Source organism: Girardinichthys multiradiatus, chromosome 1, assembly GCF_021462225.1.
Source record: "Girardinichthys multiradiatus isolate DD_20200921_A chromosome 1, DD_fGirMul_XY1, whole genome shotgun sequence".
Classification (NCBI taxonomy): domain Eukaryota; kingdom Metazoa; phylum Chordata; class Actinopteri; order Cyprinodontiformes; family Goodeidae; genus Girardinichthys; species Girardinichthys multiradiatus.
The window spans coordinates 33329372-33354145 of NC_061794.1; the positions used below are offsets into that span (position 1 = coordinate 33329372).

At 38.6% G+C, this 24774-nt stretch overlaps 2 protein-coding genes and 1 long non-coding RNA gene across 8 annotated transcripts; 2 read left to right on the plus strand and 1 right to left on the minus strand.

Moving 5' to 3' along the window:
* Window positions 1-769: 769 nt before the first annotated feature.
* cnbpa (CCHC-type zinc finger, nucleic acid binding protein a) lies at window positions 770-9637 on the minus strand. Its single transcript, XM_047361694.1, has 5 exons — window positions 9501-9637; window positions 2564-2684; window positions 2192-2257; window positions 1902-2100; window positions 770-1809 (listed from the first exon to the last, which is right to left on the minus strand). Exons 1-5 carry the CDS (start codon window positions 9507-9509, stop codon window positions 1692-1694), a joined length of 513 nt encoding a protein of 170 aa, XP_047217650.1. The 5' UTR covers window positions 9510-9637; the 3' UTR covers window positions 770-1691.
* LOC124866062 lies at window positions 3095-7581 on the plus strand. The gene is made up of 2 exons (XR_007037714.1): window positions 3095-3752; window positions 6900-7581. It is a non-coding gene; the product is annotated as an uncharacterized LOC124866062 (long non-coding RNA).
* Window positions 8243-24619, plus strand: raf1a (Raf-1 proto-oncogene, serine/threonine kinase a). 6 transcript variants are annotated; one of them, XM_047361648.1, is made up of 18 exons: window positions 8243-8522; window positions 12463-12688; window positions 12771-12883; window positions 12989-13091; window positions 13189-13346; window positions 14032-14124; window positions 16423-16576; window positions 17012-17131; window positions 17305-17329; window positions 18486-18592; window positions 18693-18810; window positions 18932-19016; window positions 19180-19356; window positions 19438-19484; window positions 19597-19715; window positions 21039-21170; window positions 23289-23423; window positions 23511-24619. In XM_047361648.1, exons 2-18 carry the CDS (start codon window positions 12488-12490, stop codon window positions 23649-23651), a joined length of 2028 nt encoding a protein of 675 aa, XP_047217604.1. In that variant the 5' UTR covers window positions 8243-8522; window positions 12463-12487; the 3' UTR covers window positions 23652-24619. The 6 variants fall into 6 exon arrangements, with proteins under 6 accessions (XP_047217604.1, XP_047217596.1, XP_047217623.1 ...); XM_047361640.1 differs by lacking the exon at window positions 8243-8522 and adding an exon at window positions 9559-9697; XM_047361667.1 differs by lacking the exon at window positions 8243-8522 and adding an exon at window positions 9559-9697 and having other exon boundaries at window positions 14035-14124.
* Window positions 24620-24774: the final 155 nt, after the last annotated feature.

Consider the following 24774-nt stretch of genomic DNA (forward strand, 5'->3'; position numbering starts at 1 on the left):
GCCGGTGACGCAGAATGAGGAGGAGGAGGGTCTCTATGCGCTGCATCTGCACCGCAACCCCCGCTGCCATTTTAGACACCCGAGGTGGAGCTTTTCAGCTCTTATTTGGACAGCGAATCTCTTTTATCACATTTGACATCATCGCAATTTTCTGCATATAATTCAAGGTGGGTTGTGTATCTGTTCCCCAAAGCACGCGATGGACGATGAAGAACAGAAGTTCCATATTCTGCTTGAAACACACATCACATGCATCAGTCTGTCCTCATGTCCTGCATCTGCGGCAAACTCTTCCCCCAGTTTAAGTAACCGCATAAATATGCTTAGCTACGTAAACTAAACTGGAAAGAAATATGTTGCAGATTTTATTTTAATGCAACATCGTATATGTTTGGAAAAACTGTCATTAATTTGACCTATTTAAATATTCCTTTAATCAAACTACTGTTGCATTCTTAAAAGGCTCGTATGGAGAACCACAACAGTCAATAACTGGGCTTCCTTAAATCAGTTACATGTTTATGTTACATTATAAACAGAATTTGCCTGCATGTCTTTATACCTACCCTCAAAATCCATTTGCATGTTTATAAGGTTGGATTTGATTACATTTAAATACAACTGAATTAAAATTAGACCCTTCTGTCTTGTAAAGTGCCTTGAAATGACATTTGTTATAAGCTGGTGCTACATAAACCGAATTACAACAAACAGTTAAAACTTTGTTTTGTGCCAACAGCATTGCAATGAAATCAGACAAAAACACTCCTCCCCGTGCTCCTCCAGCTTTATTGATAGTTTAAAATTACATTTCTATTTTCTAGGACTTCAGTTGCACTTTCCTTCCGACTTAAAAACTGAGTACAAGCAAATGGTATTTATACAGTAGTCTAAGTGATATTGTACAAAAATAACATTTTGATTTCTGTGAAAACATTTGTCATTCCCAAATAACTCCTAATTCTGCTTTTCTGACGACTGTTCTTGATGTTAAATTTTTGCCAAGGTAAAAAAAAAGAAAAGAAAAACAAAACAAAAAGAAACCAGAACATTTCCAAAGCCTTTTTTTTTTTTTTTTAAACAGAAAATCTACCTTGGACTACCAAAGTAATATTTAAATTGTAAACAGATTTCTATAAAAAGAGCATGTTTCTTTTTAATACCTCCAAAAAAATTTTTTATATCTTAGTAATATAGCGTTTGTTATCGCCCACTTGTAGCTGCTTGAAGGGCTGAAATGCATCATGTTATGAACTGTTTCCATGTCAAACTCTCTTGGCCAACTCAGATTCCGCTAAAACAAACCAAAATAACCACACATGGATGTTTGGTTTCCATTTACTCCTGTCTTCCATCTCATTTTACTGAGATGCATGTCCACAAGCTCAGAGGTCCTATAGATTCCCATATGTTCAGTCCCGTTTATTCCTCACTCATCACCAGTGGCCTGGAAAGGGGGAGGTTCTTTAACAAAGCATTATACATAACACCGCTACCAAACTAAAACATTTTTTGTATTGAATGCAGAAAGATATTTTTTATCACCCCTTTCTTTGTATTACATATCGAGAGGCTCACAGGCCTGGGACTAGCCTCTGTCAGCCAACCTTTGGCCAGTGAAGAGGATTCAGAGAAAATAATACAACCAACCATCAATCTGAAAAAAAAGGAGGGGCAACAGAGGGTGCTGATTATGCGGTTGCTTCAATGGTGCACTCTTTTGCCAGGTGGCCTGCCTTTCCACAGTTGTAGCAGTTGGTCTCACTGGCTTTACTGCAGTGCACAGCAACGTGACCAATCTCACCACACCTAAAAGACAAAAAACAAATCATGAGAATTTTATTAAAAAGTAATTAAAAAAAAATAAGAAATAGCTAAGCAATTCCCAAAACTGCACTTACCTGTAACATTTCACCTTATCGCAAAGCTTTTGGATGTGACCAAACCCGCCGCAGGAGTAGCACTTCTGCTCGTTGGCGTGGTCACAGTCACGAGCCATGTGACCGGCTTTGCCACAGGTGTAGCAGAGCTGCTCCCTCTCCTTCCTGGGCTCCTTGCAGTCCCGGGAGATGTGACCACTCCTGTGGCAGTTGTAGCACGCTGGACACGCAGGTGGTGGAAATAAAAACATTAGAACTGTATTACCTGTAAAAGACAGCTGATTCAGAATATAAAGAACTACATTACAAACCATCCTCAGTTTGGTCACAGTCCCTGGCCATGTGTCCCTGGTCTCCACATCGATAACAGAACAGCTCTGCGATGTCAAAAACAATATGCAAATAAGAGCTGCGTTTTTTTTTTTGTATCAAAACTTTTTGGGTTGTCTGCTTAGCTTTTAACACTATAACAATGAATAAATATAAGATTAAACAATGAGTAAGGCCCTAGGATTCATTAAAATTAGATGGTTAAAATATGGAATCCAGAAAAATAAAAAACCCAAAAAGAAGTCAGGATTGTGTAACAATATCTTAAACAAGATAAAGCCCTAATGAAGCACAAACGTTTTATATGACAATCATCTCACCCCCCCCCCCCCCCAAAAAAAAGCAAACGGTACCCTTGCCTCTTCCCCTGCCCCTGCCACGTCCACGTGAACCACTGGCATTAGGACAATGCTTGACCCAATGTCCAGAGCGGCCACATCCAAAGCACTCACTGTTGCTGCTCATCTCCATAACCTACAGAAATAAATAACAGAGGTAAACAAAACTTACCCAGGATTATAACTACGATAGAATTGGATCTGGACTTGTATGTTGTTGAATTTTAATCTGTTTAAGTAGTTGGATTGACTTGATCACTTCTGTATACAAATTCGATCTGTTTGTCTTGTAAAGTACCTTCAGACAACATCTGATTCTACATTAACAGAACTGAACAAAGTCTATCAATAAATTCCACTCCAATTGCTTTAGTTTCTAAAATTAGAAATTCATCGTACTTATTTCAACATGGTTCTTCAAAAATTCAGTCAAACCAACAAAATGACTACCATGTGGGGTTCTACTCTACAATTATGGAGACACATTCATCAGCTGCTGTGTCTAAGATAAACAAACCATCAGACTAACTACTGAGCTAACTTACAGACACTTCCTCAGTAGGATCATGACGTGATCGCTTTAGGTCAAACTTCTGCTTGCTGAAGACATCAGGTCAAGAAGAATGGAAGTTAAAGAGGCACTAACGTGAATACTAAGTATGGTAAAGAGGCTCCTAAAAATAGGACCTACGATAAAGTCACGAAACGAATAGGCTAAAACGTCAAAAATGGGCAATTTCAACTTTCTGTGGAAGTCAGACTTTTCATAGGATATATTCAGACAGGCTGAAATGAATATTAATAATCCACGATCGTGCAAATTTGCTGACTAACAGAGGAACAAGTGCGAGAGCACGCCGTGAGTAGCGCGTCCCATCGTGTTAAGATTACGCGTGTTTAACAGCAACAAAGCCACAAGTCCAACCAAGAGAATATAGAGCCAACTGCTCAAAACGCCTAAACGGGTCACACACTTTTCAGGTATTTAGACGTGAGGCGTAAGTGTTAATTGTTTACCCGCACGCAAAACAGAAACCCAAAAGCAAAACGTTGAAACTCCGCTAACGTTGGCCTAGTCACGTTGGTTTTTCTCCTGCGTGCTCGCGAGACAGTAGCGCTGGCTAGGCTAGCTGCTAGCAAACATTAGCTCAACACCTCACGACCAAGAAACGGGCTTCAGTCGACGATCGATCCACATTGCCCAGTAAGAACCCGACGAGCCGTCAATAATTGCAATTAATATCCGCAATACACGCGTTTTGGTGAGCGTTCGGGGGAATATGCCTTAAAAACAAAATTTCCCGCCAGGGCGCACATACCAAAGTCGTTGTGACGAGGTAGCGTTAGCAGGCCGGGCTAACAGCCCGTTGCATGAGTTTTTGTGGGAAGCAAACATAATTAAAAGCAGTACCTATTCGCGGGAGGAATCAAACCAAACAACAAAGTTTACGCAATTGCTAATTTTAACACGGATAATTACAAAATGAAAATACACGAACCGGACCACGAGTACGTGAATTTAATGCCGTTTTATTGCTTACCTCGATGGCTACCTAGCTGTGTCCGTGTTTACGCCTCCTTCTTTGCGCTACATGCGGTGCCAGCAGGAGTTCCTGAATTGTCATTCGCATTATCCAGTAAAAACCCGCACAGTCATTGGCCGCCGACTCGGCAAGCAACCAATAATATGCGAAGATGTCTGGACACCGCCTCTAGATATTGGCCAATCACGGCCAAGGAACGGTTCCATTTTGCCTTTAATAGATTTAACTTCACTTTCCCTTTATCCCACTTCATACTGAACATCTAAAACAATTTCTTTCAAATCTTTCATCTGACGGATCACCTCAATACATAAGAGCAAGTACTTCATTTACGAAATGTTTAAACAGTGCTACACGGAGTTTTTTTGTTTTGTTTTTGTTGACATAAAAGCAAAATGGGGAGAAAAAATATTCACTGGCTTTGCATGATTGTTTAAAGCGGGTTATGCAATCCATTTAACTTAGTTGACATTTCCAAGTTTAAAGCTGGAAAACGGAACATAAATATCCCTGGACGTAAAAATTCTGAGTGGAAAAGTGAGGGATTTTTCACTAGGACCTCAAAATCTATTTTAGCTGCATTGAGTGATACCTGAAGGATGAGGAGAACTGATTATATGCACTTAAACAATTTGTATCTCAAAGAAAAATCTGAAATTATTGTTGGCAAGGAAAACCCCATCGTTGCATCTCTAGTTAATATATTCATTTTTAACCATAAAAACACCAGCATTTATTATGAGTTTCACTAAAGGCTGCCCTACTACTTGCACTTATACAGTTTGAGAATTAATGATCTAAGAGGCTTAAATATATTGGGGGCACACATCTAACACAACTGGCATGACTTCCCTTTCATTTTCTACTAAACAGAAAGCTCCTGCTATAATAATCTACATGTCAAGAGCCCCAACATACTGCAGATACCCCAATACAGCAATTGGTTCGAAATTTGAATGTTTGATGACAATATCTTTTTGTGAGCCACTTGATAGACTTCCTTAAGTTACCTAAATTATGAAAGACCAACACTATTTAGAAATCCAAACTACCATTGAGTATTAAAATGATACATGTTTATTTTCAGTGACAAGCGTGCTCGTCATCTGCATGGATCACATTTTTAATTTTGGGCCTTTATTAATGCATTTGTAGCATTCTTTCTCAGTGTTGAATCTTACAGCAAACAACTTCAGTGAGTTTTAAAAACAGGATTTGAGCATACAAGTTTTAATTTATTGCAGATTTTCTGTAATCCATGTGTGGTCAAAAATATTCACATACATACCTGCTTATATTTACGTAGATTTCGTTTACAGAGGAGCAACATTGCCCTGCAGAACTATTCATCCCCCTTGGCATTTTTCAAGTATAACTTTTTTTCATTGTGAAGCAATAAAAAAAGAGGAATACTTTTTTTATTGCTTTAATACCAGTCAGCATTTTGTAGAGCCGCTCTTTGCGGCAATTACAGCCGCAAGTCACTTTGAGTAAGTCTATGACTTTGCCACATCTTGCCACTGTGATTTTTTTCCCATTTCTCAGGGCAAAACTGCTCTAGCTCCATCATGTTGGATGGTTATTTCTTGTAAACAGCAATCTTCAAGTCTAACCACAGATTCTCAATTGGATTGAGATCTAGACTTTGACTAGGACGTTCCAACACATTTAAATGTTCCCCCTTAAACGACTTGAGTGTTGCTTTAGCAGTATGCTTCTGGTCGTTGTCCTGAAAAGGTTAATGTTAGTCTCATCTGACTAGAGCACCTTCTTCCATACATTTAGAGAATCCCAACGTGCCTTTTGGCAAACTCAATATGTGCTTTCTTATTTTTAACACTAGGTAATGGCTTTTTCCTGGCCACTCTTTCATAAAGCCCAGCTCTATGGAGTTATTGTGGTGCTAAAGACAGATACTCCAATCTCTGCTGTGGAACTCTGCAATTCCTTCAGGGTTACCTTTGGTCTCTTTGCTGCCTCTCTGATCAACACCCTTATTTTATTGTGGTACCATGTGCATTCCATTTGAAGATGGTAGATTTGATGGTGCCCCAGGGAACATCAAAGATTTGGATATTTTTTAAACCCCACCCTGACTTGTACTTCTTAATAACTCTGTCCCTAACTTGTTTGGAGAGCTCCTTGATCTACATAGTGTGATGCTTCTTGCTTAGTGTTGTTGCAGCCTCTGGGGCCTTTCAGAAAAGGTGTTTATGACAGATAATGCGACACTTAGATTGCACACAGTCACTAATTATGTGACTTCTGAAAGTTTTTGGTTGCACCAAAACTTTATTAGGGGCTCCTAGCAAAGGGGGTAGATATGTACGCACATGCCAATTTTCTTCATTTCACATCACCAATTTAGACTATTTTGGTCAGATCCATCACATAAAATACGATTAAAAAGCATTTAAATTATAGGTCAGAATGTAACAAAATAGGTAAAAAACCAAGGGGCATGAATACTTTTGCAAGCCACTGTGACCATCAACAAGCTTCTGGCATAATTCTGACTGAATATTCAACCACTCCTTTTATCAGAAATGGTAGAATTTATTAAATTTGTTTCCTGGAACAGGCCTAGCTTTTATGCACAATTCATACATTTTTAACAAAGTTTAGGTCGGGGCAATTCCAAAACTGTTAGATGGCTTTTTAAATTCTAAAAGTGGTTTTTACATGTGTATGTTGAGACATGGTTATGATGGAAGAGAAGATCTAGTTATGTCTAGATTTAAACCATATGGCCTGACTGTCACACTATGATTAAAGAAAATCTGATGGGTTGTTCTTGAACATCCTAGGAACCAAAAACGCTTGACCCAACCATGAACTGAGAGCTGCAGGAACATCAGTGTCACGTTCTGCAGTGAAGCAAGTTTAATCACCACGGACTGGGAAGGTGCCGACCAAGAAAGAACCACTGCTCCAAAATCTTGCAGCTCGACTAAAATCTGCAGACTGCTTCTGCAGGATAGTTTTATGGAAGAGGAGACAAAGACTGAGGTGTATGTTTGTAGGAGTAAAGGCAAGGTTTGAAAGCTAAATAATACCTTACCAGCTGTCAAGCATGGGAGTAGCAGTGTCATACCACTGGCAGCGTCTGTTGAGCTGCCAGTGGTACTTGTGGATTGCAGAAAGTGGGTAGAATGATAAAACCAGGGCACTAACTCCAAATTCTTTAACTCAACCTCAACTTAAAGCTGGATGGTTGCAATTAGGAGACGGTTAGGTGTTCCAACTGAACCATGAACAAACATCAAAGCTGGTTTTTCAGTGGATGAAATATTGAGTTTCTGGAATGGCCCTGACCTCAACCCTGTAAAGATGCTGTCTGTGCCAGGAATCCACCCAGTATAAATAAACTCCACTATTACTTATGATGATAAGAAAGTCAAATATTCAACCAGAATTATGCCAGAAGCTTCATGATGACAACAAAAAAGTATGGTGTCCAGAAAATGCATTAAACCAAATATCAGTGAATGAGTATGTACTGTTTATATTTAAGATAGTATGCATAATTTTGACTATGTGTGGATTAGAGAATATCTACAATGGTTTATTAATAGAACATAATTTAGATATTTTTTATGAATGAATCAACTACAAAAACACGTCTTATTGAGTTTTTATGAAATTTTTAAACATTTATATTTCAATCCAGGTGTTAAAAAAGCCTAAAATTCACGTTTAAAAAGAAATGTGTTCCTATTACCCTCAACTCTTTAAAGAGAACTGAATGCATTGTTTGTTGAAAACAGGAAGACTGACAGAGGCACTCATTAAAGCTGTAAACATCTCAGCTAGGAGTGCTCAGTGCATGGATCAATATGTGGAAGAGATGCTCTCATCTGTCTTAAGGTGGCCTTGGATCTAAAGCTCTAGCGCTTGGTTTTCTGTTTTCCATTGTCGTACTTTTAGAAGCTCGTAGACTTTCAGTCAGGGAAATAACCACAATAATAACCTGTCTGGCATAAATTCAAAGCTAATTAAGTTATATTCTTATTAGAAGCAGTAGCTGAGTTGTATGTGGGGAGGGATACCTTAAAAGCTTCAGAATGACAAAGCCCTACCTTCTTCTTCACAGAAACATTAGTTGGTGTTTCTGTTAGTTATTGGGTTGGTTACTTCTCTGGAAAAAGGACATAGGTATTCGAAAAGGCCAAAAAGTCTAAATTAATGCATATTTTGCTTTTAAACCAACTTAGGTTTATGTTTCAATCTCTCATTGAAACTGTATGAAGCTGCCTTATGGGAACCATATATGCTGAACCCATCAGGAGATGCAGACACAGGATTTTAGCAAAGCTGATTGTCTCTAAGATGGTGCCAACTCCAGTTTGCTAAAAGGACCTCCGGGCCATCTGTGATTTGGTAACCTCAGGGGACCCAGACTGGGATGCCACAGACATGGTGAACACATGGTAAGTGGAGATGGGTTTCGTTTCTCAGTTATATTATTTCAAGGTCAGATTCAGGGAGAATAAGCCATTTCTGGGGTATCTGAAACAGTGATAATGTTTGAAAAACATATCTCATCCACTGCAAATAAGAGGTAAAATGCGTCTCTGTCCTTTGGAATATAAGAAGACTTGTTTTTTAACTATGCAAGATCCACGCAATGCATTCTATGTTTTTTCATACGAAATATATCAAATGTGACATGAAGAGCAGGAATAAAAGAAAGTAAATTCTCAAACCTAATATGTTGCAGTATCCACCTTTGGCCGGGAGGGGGCGCGCATGGTAATATCATGAGTTACTCCCTTAAAATAGTCCTCTGGTTGGTAATTTGCTCGCCCTTTAAAACAAACTTCAGCTTATTTTAACAAACTAAGTTGTAAAATCATGTTAAGCTTTCACGTGTTTTTAACTTTGCAAAAATATGGCTGTTGCTTATAGTCGTTTATGTACACAGCTTTAAAACTACGTCGACTACACAGCAGGACTTTAAAGTGTGTATAAGTCAAATGCAATTAAATCAACATAGGAGCGTTAAAAACAACGAACTGCCTATCTTGCCGAGGTAAAAGCAACAGTGTCGCCTCGGTGGGAGGGCTTAGGGGTGTGCAATAGTTGCGCAGTGTGAGCGATGTTTGCAGGTCTTGTTATGACTGCAAGGTCCTGTTTCAATCACTGGCGTCAGACGGACGCACGACACTAAGTCAGTCCGCTTCACCTTCTCCCAAAACAACGTAAATATTGATTGTAACAGCGCCGTATGACGAAGCAGTTAATCGGACTTCTACTTTGGAAAGTGCTTCGCCACCTGGACCTGAAGAAAATCCCTCGTTGCGGGATTTTGAGGGACCAAAGGATTTTTTTTTTTTTTCCGCTTTTCTACACGATTAAGGATTAAACTTTTTCCTGTTGTTTTAGGTAGTTCGTATAAAAGCACTCACCTGTGACATTCTCTTCTTTAACTAACGCAGTAATCCTGGCTGTAGGATTATTTGATTAAACGTCGGGATCTTCACCAGCTTTGACCTTCTTTTTCCTATTTTTTCTTCTTCTTTGAATGCGTTGCAATTATAATGATGTCACCGACGCCACTTTTTCCTAAAGTTATGGCGGAGCAGGACTTTTTTAACTTCTCTTGGTGAGCACACACAACCTACACATCCAAGTTTGACTGCTCTTTGAAAGACTTTTAGTTACACTAACTTTATCGGTTAAAACGCTCTAAATGAACAAGACGTGCAAACAGAGAAAGAAAGGACGTAAAGTGTAACCATAGAGTCTGCCTTATGAGGGCCTTCGGGGAGTTTCAGTGTTTTAACTGAAACAACCAGGCCTCATGTAAACCCCCCTAGCTACATTTATGGTTACATCTCAGTTTCAGAAATGACATAAATGTATTTTAATGGTAGTCGTTCATTTTATTCATTTTGTTTGGTTGCGATGCGAAACCCTGAGTGTAGTGATTTCGACAGCGCGAATCGTAAATAAAGGCTAACACGCTGATCTCTATGGAGGGTTGAAAGTGCCGCAGTGTGTTTAGGCATGTTGGCTAACTCTTCAAGAGTTGTATGTCAACAGTTTCACCTCAAATGGCAATTTAAATCATTTTAAAATTATACCTGGATCTTGTATGTAGGTTAAAAAAAAAGACAATTACAGCATTTGTAAAAGCTAAAATTCTGAGGAAATGTATTTAACTCAACTTACATTTAAACCTGTGAAAAGCGTTTGATTTATCTTTTTTGTAGTTATTACCAACATGGTCTTTGATTAATAATCTACTTTTCTTGCAGTTCAGAATAAATGTCAGATAATTGATTCTCGTTATTTGGCCCGATGCTCAAATTCATTAGAACATATATTTAGAACGGTTTAAAACAGCAACAGGAAATGTTCTGCCTGGTAACAAAGAAGCCGTTTAGCTTCCATTCTTTTCAGTGTAGACATTACAGCCAGATCTTGGCATAAGAATAAAAAAAATAAAATGACAGTTACATTTTTAGACCTTACGATGGCTAATTAGGTCTCTGCTCACACATGAAATCAGTTTATTTTTGGAATATAGCTACATGTAAACAACTAACAAATCAGGCCAAAACTTTAACTACAATCCATGGCTACATCGCTAAAAAGAAAAAAAGAGGGGTTTTTTCTGTTTATTTTTGGAAATTCAGCAACCCACAATGGCAAACAAGCGGTTTTTGAGGGGACCAGGCAACCAGCAGTATAATCAACAGTCAAGTGATTCAAGATCAAATGGTATCCTCATACTCAATGATGCATGATATTTATATTATTATTATAATTCGTTATGTCAGAGTTTAAATAAAATTGAAAATAAATGCATTAAAACAAGCTATGTGTTTAAAGACACAAAAAATGAATTGACTAACAAATAATTTGGTAATTTACTTAATCTTTGAATTCTGGGTGCTTTCAAAGATACGGAGGGTCAGTCGATGGGTGGGACCAACTCAACTATAGTTAAAGATGATTGATCTTAAACTGACTTGCTGTTCAGATTAACCAATCATATGTTAGGGTTCTATTTGATGAGCCTGATTGACAGTTTAAACTAGTTTATGCAGAGCAAACAGCAGCACAGGAACGTTCACTCATAGGCAAATAAATACTGAAAAACATATGATTTTCACATGAGTTTCAGTTTTGAAATGATGTCCATATTTTAATATACACCTTATTCATTACTTCCACATTTAAAAATATGAAGTGACTTATTTTTTATTTACAATTTAGTTTAAAATCTATACTGCATTGTGGTGCTTTTGACCCTGCATAATTTTCCCACCTACATTCATAATTACAGAACTATGTAAAGTTTCCAATTACATTGCACTGCAATTTATACTGCCTTTTATTTGTAGTTCTATTCTGTGTTTGTGCCCTTTTGTTATTATCAACTGAAATCCAGGAGCATAAAGGAAAGTGTAAACACCCATTATTCTCAAAGTTTATGTTTTCTTTTAGCTTTTGTGCACACCTAACAAACCAACAGGTCTGGTGGAACAACTAACTACTAACAGTAGTTAAAAAAAAAACTATCTCTCCAGGGTCAGCAGGTCTTTGTATAAATAAAGCAGTGGTAATTAGAGTTATGCAAGCTGATGGTCCTCATGCATAAAGTGGCTGCCAAGAATGGGCTAAAACCTCTGTATTTACAATATAACACAGCTGTTTGTAGTGCAAACAAAGCTGAAAAAGATGGCATGTTTGGTTATGGGGGCCTTGCTTTTTCTTTCCTTTTTCTTTTTTTTTTTAAGAAGCACATAGTCAACTTATTTTCGTCCTGTGCATGTTTATACAGTTTGGCCCTGAACACAGTCGAGATGAAGTATTACATTGTTGTCTGACAATGGAAGGAAAAAAGGTTCAGTACAGATTATCATATTTGCTTTCAGTGTTAAATGGACAAAGACACAAGAAATTTGAATGTAAATCTTCCCTTTTTTCTGGCATCACTTTATTTGTTGCCATTACCTATACCTTTTTAATATTAATCGAATCATTAGCACAGTCCTAGAGGGTTTCTCTCAGCAAGATTATGCTTAAAGATTACCTGTAACCTTATGATGCTGTAACCCAAATATCTTGTTTTGCTACATTTCTTTCCCTGCAGACAAAAAAGGTCCCTGTTGTAATCAGGTAGCGCTCAAACCATTTGTAGTGGTTTCCTTGGTGTTGAAATAGATTGCAAGGTTGAACAATTGTAAATTTGGATAATTTTGTGCAAAAACATTTCCCTTTTCTTAGCATGCATGCATTTTATTCAAATGTTGCATACATTTGATCTTTTATATCAAATGTATACAACACTAATGTCCTGTAATGAAAGAATTCAGTCAAAGGTGGTACATGTTTTATTGTTTTCTTCTTTTTTCACAGACCACTGTGAGTGTTTGTTTTACTGATGGACCACTTTCAAGGACCGTGGAAGACCCTGAGCAATGGCTTCGGAATGAAGGACTCACCGTTTGAGGGCCCCTGCCTATCCCCAACCATTGTCCAGGGCTTCACCTGCCAGCGACGCTCCTCAGACGATAGCAAGATGTCAGACTCCAAGGCTAGCAGCACAATCCGCGTCTTCCTCCCAAACCAGCAGCGCACTGTGGTAAGTCGTGAGATTCCAGGCTCCGAAAAAGGCTTCAGAATTGATTTGTTACTGTCATTAATATTAGTTGTTGGTCTTTCAGGTAAATGTGCGACCAGGTATGACTCTTTACAGCTGTTTGATCAAAGCCTTGAAGGTGCGGGGTCTGCAGCCTCAGTGCTGCGCCGTCTTCAAGCTGCATGCCGGACAGAACAGGTAAACTCAGGAAATCCTACGACCAGAGCTTGTAAAGATTATTCAACTTTCTCACTGGGGGGTATTAAATATGTTTGGTTGTTTATCTATTTATTTCCAAACCAGTAAAAAATCCCGGATGGACTGGAACACTGATTCAGCCTCGCTGATCGGGGAAGAGCTGCTGGTCGAGGTTTTAGATCACGTTCCTTTGACAACGCATAATTTTGTAAGTTAACCATTGCAGCTTCTATTATTTAAAAATATTACTGCAGAGGGAAAATCTCTTTACTTTTTTCTTGCCTTCTTTTTCTTTTTAAATTTAGGTCCGGAAGACATATCTTAAGCTAGCCTTCTGCGACATTTGCCAGAAGTTTCTCCTTAATGGATTCCGCTGCCAAACATGCGGCTATAAATTTCATGAGCATTGTAGCACCAAAGTGCCCACAATGTGTGTGGACTGGAGCAACATTAGACAGCTCCTGTAAGTATACAAAAGGAAAAAATATAAAATTTAAAATTGATGTTGGTTTCCTGATTGAGTTTAAGAGCTGAAAAACAAAGGGTAATTTCTATTAGAAACACAATAAAAGAGCCAACTTTTTCCCTTTTATCAGTACATCTGCACACAGTCGAACATAATTGGATGTAAATAGAAATCGGTCATACATGTTTGTGAGGTAAGTTCCACAGGACTGTAAAGATCAAAACGGGAAGTTAATCTGTACTGCTGTCAGACTTCTGGTCAGGTCACTCTCATTTGCATAGCTTTCCATACATGCACTCTAAACAGACCTTTTGGTTTTTCTCAGCTTACTGGATGAAGAATCAACAGTAATTATTAATCAAGAGGAAAATCCTCTTTACCTGACAGCCGCTGTGCAGGTGCATCTTAATTAACTAGAATATGATTAAAAAGTTCATTTATTTCATGACGTATTGTAATATATTTCGCATTCCATATATGAGACCTCTCCTTATCCAGAGACATCATCAGAAGCGTCTTACTAGAGGCTAAGGAGAAGAACAACTGAGCTGTTTTGTGAAATAAATTAAGTTTTCGATGATGTTCTAAATCATTGTGATGTACCCGTACATTCTGTAACATCCACTTCCTACGTCAGAGTACACGATTCCACATGTTGTCCACCATTTCTGTTTTATTTTAGCAGGTTTTGTCCAACACCGGGTGAGAGTGTTTTCCCGTCCCTGCCACAGCTCACATCTCGACGTATGAGAGAATCCCTGACCCGGGTTCCAAGGTGAATTAAACTTTCTTAGCCCAGGACACTGAAAACTGATGGCGGCGAAACAAATAGTTAGTAAAACCTAACTAGGGCTTCACAGTATTAAGAAAACTTAACTGTGCAAAACTATTCTTGAATATCGCATTGAGAGTTGCAATTAAGCCATATTTTCTTGTCTACTCTTTCTTTTCCATCATAACAATATTCTCACGTCTGTTCCCGAGCTGAAGCATGTCGTCCACTAAGATCTAAATCAGGTGTGGGCATCGGCAACAGTGAAAACCCATCCATCTAGCCCAAAATAGAATTGGCAGACCGTGTTTTTATGCATGGCCAATAAATGTCGGAACCTACAAAAAGTAGTCATTTGTGACTGCAATATTGCAAGCATTGAAACCACAATGTTGATTATGATTAGATATATTTCACTGCTCTAAATTTAAACGTCTTTTACGAGAAAGGGAGGAATATTTAGTTAAACCATTTTTCTTAGGAGTATCAGTTTTACCTTACAAGTCATTCCCACTCAGGATAACGATCAATCACTAGCAAATGGTATGAGTAAGTACTGTTATGTGGGTTATTTTGTGAGGGAGTTGAGGTTTTTTATTGGGGTATTATCATCTGTCAGTAACCAAAGTCATTGTGTATTTATGTGTGTGCAGCACAGGTGCAGTCAGACTCTACCCACAGCACCTTACAAAAAGTATTCATATGAATTCAAATTTTCCAGATTTTGTCACCTTACAACCACCAACTTCATTTTGTTTTACTGAGATTTTATCTGATTTCCCAGCACAAACTAGTGCATGATTGTGAAGTGGAATCAAATCGAATTGTTAACCTTTAAAATAAGTGTTTGTTTTCTGGGTCAGTACTTTGTAGAACCACCTTTCGCTGCAGTTAAAGCTGTATTTTGGGATATTTCTATAATGGAGACTGAAATGTTGTTGGATATTCTTTACAAAGTGGCTCACATTCAGCCAGAATGCATGAGGAATACCTGTAAACATCTTATAATCAGCTAATATTAAAGTCCTGCCAAAGATTACATTTTTATTTAGATCTGTACTTTGATTGGTGCATTCTAACACAAAATATGCATTTATGAAAGTCACTCCATTGCAGCCCTGTCTGTATGTTCAGGGTGGTGAACCATCTCCTCATTCTCCAGCCTTTTGAAGCCTCTAACAGGTTTTCTAACAGTATAGCCCAGTATTTATCTTCATCAATCTTCCAATCAACTCTGACTAGCTTCCAAGACCCTTCTGAGGAAAACCAAACCCACAGCACGATGCTGCCACTGCCACCTTTCACTGTGGGGAAACTGTTTTCCAAGTGCCGTGTTGTTTTTCCACCACTTATTGCATTTTGCATGTATGCCAAAAATCATCATTCTTCTACTTCCCAGTTATGGGCTGCTTTGTGTTGGATTATCATATAAAATTCTAGCAAAATATAAGGTTGTTGGTGGTTGCAAATAGCCAAATTAAAAATAAAAATTTGAAAATTAAAAACAAAAGTGGCATGACAGTATATGTAAATGGTTCAATAATTTAACCGAACTCTTTCAGTGACTTCCTGTGTTGTAGGGAGGCTCATCTGTGGAGGGGCTGATGTAACAGTGTGAAAACTTTGTTTTGATAAATGATTAAAACGTTTTTTGTTTTTTTTTACATAGTAATGTGCTCACTATGCACATTTGATACTGTTTAAGATATTTCAGTCAGGTGAGTTTCTGCTGTCCTTTCAGAAGCCACTCTATGCCTCTGAATATTTGAACTTGCTAAAGTTAGAAAATGGATGCCTGTGCATGCACACTGTGGGTCTGAGCAGCATCCAGGTCATTTTAAGATTAACATATCTGGCTGGTAAGCTTTGTACTCTTCAACTGGGCCAGCACTGATGTTGGCAAAATGTCTTCAGCTTCAACACACAACCAACAATGGCTTGAAGGGGAATGCCATAAGAACTATTAACCAATAGGTTACTTCCCCAAAAATCTTTTCCTATGACCTTGCTGTTTGCAAGCTTACTTTTTGGGTTAGGTATTTTATCCTGTGTATTGTCTGTGTGTGTGTTAACAGTGTGGTCGTAGCCCAAGTAAAAAAAAAAAAAAAAGAATACTTGAATAGAGAAAATTAGTAAACATGACAGAAATGAAACCAGCAGCACCAACAGCCCGCACACCCACATTGGCCCAGTTTTAAAGAAGTTACCAAAATAGATGTTTTACTGATGGTTAAAGGATGTTTCTCTACAGTTCTGCAGCTTAGTTTGAAATTTTTTTTAATGTTCGCCCTGTGTTTTCAGCTCGGGCCACCGAAATTCCATCCCTCATGCCTTCAACTATACCACTTCGTACCCACCCACAGGCGGCGGTCTCTCCCAGAGGCAGCGCTCCACTTCTACGCCCAATGTCCACATGGTCAGCACGACCCTCCCTGTAGACAGTAGCATGTTTGAGGTAAAGTGCCCACCATGGGGGCCAGTTGAATGCTCCTGCAGGTTGAATCTGCCACTCCTACAATATCTCAGGCCTCCACTGCTTATATCTTGGGGATTTCATCTGTGTTTGGTTTACCTCTTATCTACCTCAACTTTATATCATCTGACTGAACAGGGCTGTAACTGTATATTTATTTAGGCCCCAGATGGCATCTTATTTCAACTTTTTTTATACTCTTGCACATTTTGACTTCCTCTTGTTCAGTTCCAGTTTCTGCTTTATCAACACCACTACTGTTTCATAATCAGCTCACACGTTTCTCATGATTGACAGTATACTCTACTTACTCTCTCAAAACCCACAAACCGTGTCTTATTTCATCCTCATCTCTTTAACTCTCCCCTTTTTCTCTGGTCCCCTCACTGGTCTGTTGTATTGCTTACTGGGGAGTAGCTAGACTGTCTGAGTACCTCTCCCAGCTCCTGGTGCCATAGATTCTGGCTGAAGAGGAAAGTAGGTATTGTGCCCTTCTCCGAGTCTTTTGTTGAGGCCTCGTCTGAGAGTCCAGAAAAGGTTAGAAAGCAGAGTCACTGTGTGGAACCTAAATTGCATGCCTTGCAAGTGGGTTATCTGCACTCACATCTCAGTAATGCAAGACATCAAACAATCAGTGGCCGCACGGCATGCATTTTAGTGCTCGAATAAGCTTATCAAACCTAATCTGTAATTTTTGTGTCTATGTTTAGGAGGCAATGCGAGATCATGACTCGGGTGAGTTCCTTTTGGCATTTTAAACCATACATAATCACAGTGCATCCCATAAAAAAACTAGAAATGGTCAGCTCACAATGTTTTGTTGCATTTGCCTCATCGTGTAAAAAGAAGCGTAACAATTGAGGAAAATAATGTAAGATCAAACTGGTTCAAACAGGACATTAAGCACCTTTGCCCTTGGTTTTGGTCATTTTAATCCAAGTGAATGTTCATTTGTATTTCCTCAAATTAAATATTACCTTATACAGTTGTTTTTCTGTTTCTATTGACAGCATTTTTGATTGTTTGCTTATGGGGGGAAAACATAAATGGAACATTTAGATTAAATTACCTGATATAAATTTACACGCACCTCCTTTTTTTGGATATATTTAGTGGCCTCTGAAACAATGCGTGTACAGTGCCTTGTAAAGGTCTTTATACCCCTTGAACTGGTTCACAGTAGAGCATAATTCTAAAGTAGAACAAAAGTGATACATGTTTTGTTTACAGTATAAAAAATCTGAAATGTTTGAGCATTTGTTTTCAGCCCTCTGTACTCTGATGCCACTAAAGAAAATGCTGTGCAACCAGAAGTCATGAGACAAGATTACTAAATGGGGCCCAGCTGTGTAACACTAATATCAATATGTTAAAACAGCTGTTAAGGTTTTTTGGAGATCATTAGTAAACAAACCGCATCATATAGACCAAGGAAAACATCAACCTTTTGGTTATTAAACAGTCTCCCAGATTTTGAACATTTACCCTTGTTTGAAAGAGTGCACCTACCCAGCCGTGGTGCACTGATTGATTGGCCGGCCGATTGGGCCCCAATTTCTTTAATTTTGGGAGATTGGTGATCGGCCCATGCGTGAAACCGATCTTATCTACTTGTCTTACCTATTGTGCAAGTTTTTTTTTCTTTTTAAAATGTGTAAATTGAAAGACTAAAGGAACTGTAATGCTTTAAACGTTTCATTTGTATTTGAGAGCACTGCCTCATGTGCAGTTAAAACAAGTTTATATTGTTTCATGAGTATTGTTCAATGTTTCTGAATAAGATAAGATTGGAACTTTGAAGGTGTATTGTGACCTTATAACACCTGACAGTGTCAGTAAAACTCGATTTAGACTCATCCATTATTGTTTTTGCTGTCATTTTCTCCTAAAGCTGGAAGTTCCCCCAGCCAGAGCCCCACAGGTTGGACCCAGCACAAAGCTCCAGTACCTTCCCAGCGAGAAAGAGCCTCATCCAACACTCAGGAGAAAAATAAAATTGTACGTTCTGTGTCGCGTGATGCTTATGTTGCCCTTTTTAATACACAGCATTTTGGGAAACTTGAATTGTTTAATCTTTCTTTGGTTTCTGTTCATCCAGAGGCCTAGGGATAAGCGAGATTCGAGTTTTTATTGGGAAATTGAGGCCAGTGAGGTTTATCTACATTCCCACATTGGTGCAGGTTCTTTTGGAACTGTATACAAAGGAAAATGGCATGGTAAGAATCTACTGTGCAGGGCACAGTTTGGTGTAACATTTTAATATAGATGAGATAAATGAAGCATGAATTGAGAAGTATGTAGATTGTTGCCTTTCATCGTTCAGAACTTCTCTTGTAGGTGATGTTGCAGTGAAGATCTTAAAGGTTACTGACCCAACACCGGAGCAGCTCCAGGCATTCAGAAATGAAGTGGCTGTCCTGAGGTAACAACCCGCAGGAACGCATTTTCTGTCTCACAACAGCAGGTTTTGTTCTTACAGCTACTTAAACAGCTGCAAACTGACAAATTCTTACTGAATCATCTTCATTGTGAACTTTTATCTGACGATATCTTGATTTCCTCTTCCCCTGTGCTTCGGGTTGCAGGAAAACACGACATGTCAACATACTTTTGTTTATGGGCTACATGACGAAGGACAACCTGGCCATCGTGACCCAGTGGTGTGAGGGTAGCAGCCTGTACAAACACATTCATGTCCTGGAGACTAATTTCACCATGATCCAACTTATAGATATTGCCAGGCAGACAGCTCAGGGCATGGAGTAAGTCATGAAGAATGGAGCTTTGAAACAAATGAAAAATGTTTTGGGTGGCATGAATTGTTTTCCCTTTCTTTTTTCCAGTTATTTACATGCAAAAAACATAATTCATCGTGACATGAAGTCCAACAGTATCCTTTTCTATTGTTTTGTCTCCCTTAATGTGTGGCTTTACAGTGAGTAAAACATACAGTCCAATTTTTGTTCAGTATGTTCAGTTTTAATGCCTTGACATCTGTGCAGACATCTTCTTGCATGAAGGGTTGACTGTAAAAATTGGGGACTTTGGTCTTGCTACCGTGAAGTCCAGGTGGACTGGGTCAAACCAGGTGGAGCAGCCATCTGGATCCATTCTCTGGATGGTTAGTCTATTTGGTTGCACTTGATCAAAAGATCCAACCAGTTTGACTTTTGAACGGTTGGTTTGAAATCTCAGAAACCCAATCTTTTTCCAACTACTGAACACACCATACGCTTTGGTGTGGATGCAGTTACCGAGGGAATGAAGACTTGATACTCGCTCTTTCAGTATGAGATGTTTAAGAATAAAATCAGAGGACACACAAAATGTGTACAAAGCTGTTTAAAAGGAAAGCTTTTCAGGTGTGGAATGGGGTCGTCTGTCACAGGACGTCAGTTTTTCCCCTTCTTGGAATGTTTTATAGCTGATTTGCAGTATTTTATCCTTTTGAGCTTCCAGTCTCTGTTTGCTATTGAAGATGCTGGATTAGGAAATGTTTTTGTGTTGTTTTTTTTTTATATTACAGGTAAGGAAAAGAAAATGCAATCTTAAGGGACAACAGGCAGACTAATGTTTATATCTATTAATGCTAACCATGCTAATCATGCTAATTCAAGTGGGCCCAAACTGAGGCCTGTGGAAAGATTGACCATGATCTTTGACTTAAATTAAAGCAGTTGATTTAAATTTAGCCTGGTAGCACATGTGGTTGTTGCACATGAACAATTTTTACAAATTAAAAATTTCACAGATAAATTAAAATATTCTTTAAATGGAAAATATATGGGGTACAATAAAGTATTTGTCTTTCATTACCCACTTCACTCCAAAGCAGACTTGGGCACACCTGCTCAATAAGCTAGGCTAAATACAACAAGCGGTGACCGATAACCCCTTCTTGTTGCTGAGAATAGACAAAAAATTCTTGCAAGACCAGTAAAACCATCAGCCAAAACATCTTTTAAAATTGTATGCCTTTCTCTTAATTTTGTGAAACCCTTTTTGTTTTGTAGTTAGAATCCTTTAAAAAAAAACAACAAAAAAAACAGACAACTCTGTTTTCTTACTCAGTTTACTTGGGACACCACTGTGCTAATTGCTAATACTAGATGCTAAGACTGTGTCAATGAGGTGATTTTAGTTGAAATCAAAAGCCAAATAATTAGAGTTGTCAATATACAATAAGCATTCCCAAACTAAATAATGAATAGATGCTCACAATAGAAAGGCTTGGAAGAAATATTTGGAATACTGTAATAGATAGTTAGCTCTCTATAGCGTTCTTAGCAGTCTGCACTTAGGAAAAACTGACATTTGAGATTGGTCACAAGTCTCTGATCGGTGCATCTCTAGCTATAACCTTCATTTGGTTTTGAGAAATGGTACAGTACACAGCAATTTAATTTGTAAATGTTCCGTATGGATTTTTTTCTGTCATTGGCAGGCTCCTGAGGTTATCCGAATGGAGGATAACAATCCCTACAGCTTCCAGTCTGATGTCTATTCCTATGGAATCGTTCTCTTTGAGCTGATGACTGGAGAGCTCCCATACTCCCACATAGCAAGCAGAGATCAGGTAAAATTTTTACAAACGCATGCCACATTTTAGCTTATTTTAGCAATTTAATACAGTTCCAGCTGAAAATAGTTACATCAAAGAAATACAGCACTATGTTAGCGAAATTGTTTGCACTTTTTTGTAAGAAATATTCAGATATATTTTTTCATTTGTTGCTGTTTTCCGAATACGGCCAACCTGAGACAGTGGTATTTTGCAGATGTGCAGTATATGCTAAAATAGCATTTAGCCCACTGATAAAAATATTTTCAAATCAGCTGAAAGGGGCCCCCTTTCTGATTACCTGTTAGATTTCCACCAGTCTGAGAATCTTTCCATAAATTCTCTGCAGTATGACATCTGTCTGCTGCAGATAAGGGAATGATTAGTGATAACAGTCTGCAGATCTACCCCTCTCCTTTTTAAAGACGAAGTTTTAGTTTTTGTTTCTGACAGATCTGTAACCTCACAATCAGACATTTGTGCAAGTTCAGCTCCTTGATGGTGAAAACACTCTGCTGCCATCTAAAGGGCATTGTGGGGCTGGCCTATGGCCCGACAGAGACGGACGACATGGAGCCACCAGCCTAATTTTAGATCCCGTAACCCAACGCTGTGTGAGAAAAGGAGTTCTCAGGTTTACATTTAAGACTGTGAGTCTTGTGTTTTTTTTTATCCTTTAGGGCAGAAGATCCAGCTAAATCAGATCTGGGTCCTAATCTGTATAGAGTCAGACAAGAGTTGTTCACAAATTGTGCCTAAAGAAGTGCTAAGATCTACTGCTGGAACCTGCTCTTTATGATGCTGTGGAATGAATTTGTACTCTGCTGATCTGGCAGGCACATGGAGTTCTCCTATCATCTTTTATCTCTACATCGTCATGCCCTCATACCTTTACAATAGCTCTAGTGTTTTAGATGTCTGTCAGAATGACCCCTGTTTCAGGGTGGATGTAGGCTTCACTTGCAGTTGTTCATCTTCAAAAACAGTGCCTCGCATTTTTGTCCTTTTCTCCAATGGATTCCTTTCACTGCGTCAATAACAGAAATTGCTTTCAGTCAAGGATATTAATGCACCAGCAATGCATAAACAGGTTTAGTTGTAAGTTGGCATGTTAGTCCCCCACTGCTGTCTGATTTTTAACAGTCACTTCAGTGACTTAGCAAGTTTTGTTACAATAGTATTGTTTTCCTAAATGAAGATCTTTTTTTAATTGAGTAAGGTTTAAAGAGTACCAAAGTTACATTTCTGATAGTTAAGTTTCAGTAAAGCTCTGATTCTAAAAATAAGTGCAGTGCCTTGCAAAAGTGTTTCTACCCATTTATGAATTTTGTCAACCTCAAATTCCATAGAGAATTTTTCAGGATACATCAACAAAATGTAGTGCAGAACTGTGAATTAGAAGAAAATGATGCATGGCTTTAAACATTTTGCAAATATAAATCAGAAAGTGTTGGTGTGCTTCTGTTTTCAGCCCTCCTTTTTTAGGGGTCTCAAGCCTTTTTGCCTGTGTCTGCACCAGATTTGCAAATCTAGTGAGAAATCTTTGCTCATTTTTCCTTTGCAAAATAACTCCAGATCAGTCAGATTGGATGAGAACCTCATTTATCTGGTCTTGTCACAGCCCAATGGATTTAGAGTATGGACCGGGTCATTCTAACACATCAATATGTTTTGATCTAAGCCATTTTGTCATAGCTCTGGTTGTATGTTTGGGATCGTTATACTGCTAAAACATGAACCTCCGTCCCCATTGTTAAGTCTTTTGTAGCCTCTAATGGGATTGCATCCCCACAGCATGTTGCTGCCACCACCATATTTCATTGTAGTTCTGGTGTGTTCTAAGTAATGTGTGTCATTTATTTGTTTTGCTACACATTTGTTTTCATGTACGCCAGAAAGTTCAACTCTGTTCTCCTATAACCAGAACATCTTGTTCCACATATTAATGCCATTGTTTGAACAATGGCTCCTTGTTGCCACTCTTCCATAAAATCTAATAGTTGTCCTGTTGGTCTTTCACTTAACATTCCTATAAAATAAAAATTGTCAGGCTATGAATGCTTTTGCGTGGGTCTATAATTTTCTTGTGTTCCTCTCAGCTTCACCTAGTCCTTGTGTCTCTCTCTCTCTTAGATTATATACATGGTGGGAAGAGGCCGTTTGTGCCCAGACCTCAGTAAGCTCTACAAGAACTGCCCCAAAGCCATGAAGAGGTTAGTAGCTGACTGCATCGAGAAGTCCAAGGAAGAAAGGCCGCTCTTTCCACAGGTGAGCTGCTTTTCTGCTATTTGAAGCTGTTGGGCTGAATCACAAGTATTTGTCAAATTAATCTCTTTTATATGAATTTGTTCTTAGATCTTGTCCTCCATTGAGCTCCTCCAGCACGCCCTCCCTAAGATAAACCGCAGTGCCTCAGAACCGTCCCTGCACAGAGCCGCGCAGACCGAGGACATCAATGCCTGCACTCTGACCACCAGGCTGCCTGTTTACACATAGACTCCCCCCCCCCCCCCCCCCCCCCCCCCCCCCCCCCCGCATCAAAAAAATCATATTCCTCACTATCAGTACATCGAAAATGGACCTCCTAAAAGACATTTGTATGGAACAGTACACATACAATCATACATAAACCATTGTTAGTCAATGAATATGTCAGTAAAGGAGCATAGCAGGAGGAGGAGCATCTGAGATTAACTATGGAAGAATGCAATAGAATCTACATATGCAGAGTTCAGCATAAGGTACATCACATGCATTAAGAAGTTTGTTGAGGCTTTGTGTTCGTATCGTTTTTGATTTAAATTGCATATAGAAGCACACGCCTACCTGAGGCAACAATGAATGGACACTGAAGGAAGCTCAGGAGACGCATGTTCGCTGATCTGTGCCCTGAGCCCTGCTCCTATCAGGCCTAAAGAGGACTACTTAAGCTTAGCTGCCTTACGAGGAAACAAAGTCTGGACTACATTTCTGCCCAACTTTATCTCTGGTTATCACAAAGCCACTGGATGCAGCCCGTCTAGCTGCACAGTAGCTGATTCTGCTTTCTCTTTATTTTGGGCCTTTTTTTAAGACTTCTGTCCTGTCTCGCAGTGGGGTTTTTATCGCTTTCATTAAATATTTGTCAACGCCCACACTGTTTAGTTCTTATTATTGTTTGGTTATCATGCGCTGGACATTCGGCATGCGTCTTAAATATTTTAAGTGATTTGGAAACTAATTTTGTTGTTTGTTTCACCTTGAGGAGGTTAAATGTTTTATTTTAAAGTTGGTGGGAAAGTGTCTATTCAATATTTTAATAAAATTAAGTTAAAAATTATTTGCCAAAATAAGCTGAGTTGATCATGTTCATTTTGGCTTTTGAAATGCCTCTGTTGCTCATCACTTCCTGTATAGGTGTATCTCAGTAAATTACAATATCATCAAAAAGATTGCTTTTCAATAAATTAATACAAAAAGTTAAACATGCAGAGTGATATATGTCAATTTCTGTTAATTTAGATAGTTTACAGCTAATTAAAACCCAAAAATCAGTTCAAGAATGAGACATGACCAATTAGATTTTTAATACAGAAATGCTCGCATTCTGAGTGTGTTCATGCACTGTACAATATATTCA

Excerpts from the sequence above, each read along its gene's own strand:
- cnbpa (XM_047361694.1), bottom strand. Across the intron at positions 2,101-2,191 it reads CTGTGACCAAACTGAGGATG|CGTGCTACAACTGCCACAGG; the intron begins GTTTGTAATGTA and ends CTGCGTGTCCAG. Across the intron at positions 1,810-1,901 it reads GATAAGGTGAAATGTTACAG|GTGTGGTGAGATTGGTCACG; the intron begins GTAAGTGCAGTT and ends TTTGTCTTTTAG.
- raf1a (XM_047361648.1), top strand. The coding sequence starts at position 12,488 with ATGGACCACTTTCAAGGACCGTGGAAGACCCTGAGCAATGGCTTCGGA. Across the intron at positions 13,092-13,188 it reads CTTTGACAACGCATAATTTT|GTCCGGAAGACATATCTTAA; the intron begins GTAAGTTAACCA and ends TTTTAAATTTAG. Across the intron at positions 17,132-17,304 it reads CGTCTGAGAGTCCAGAAAAG|GAGGCAATGCGAGATCATGA; the intron begins GTTAGAAAGCAG and ends GTCTATGTTTAG.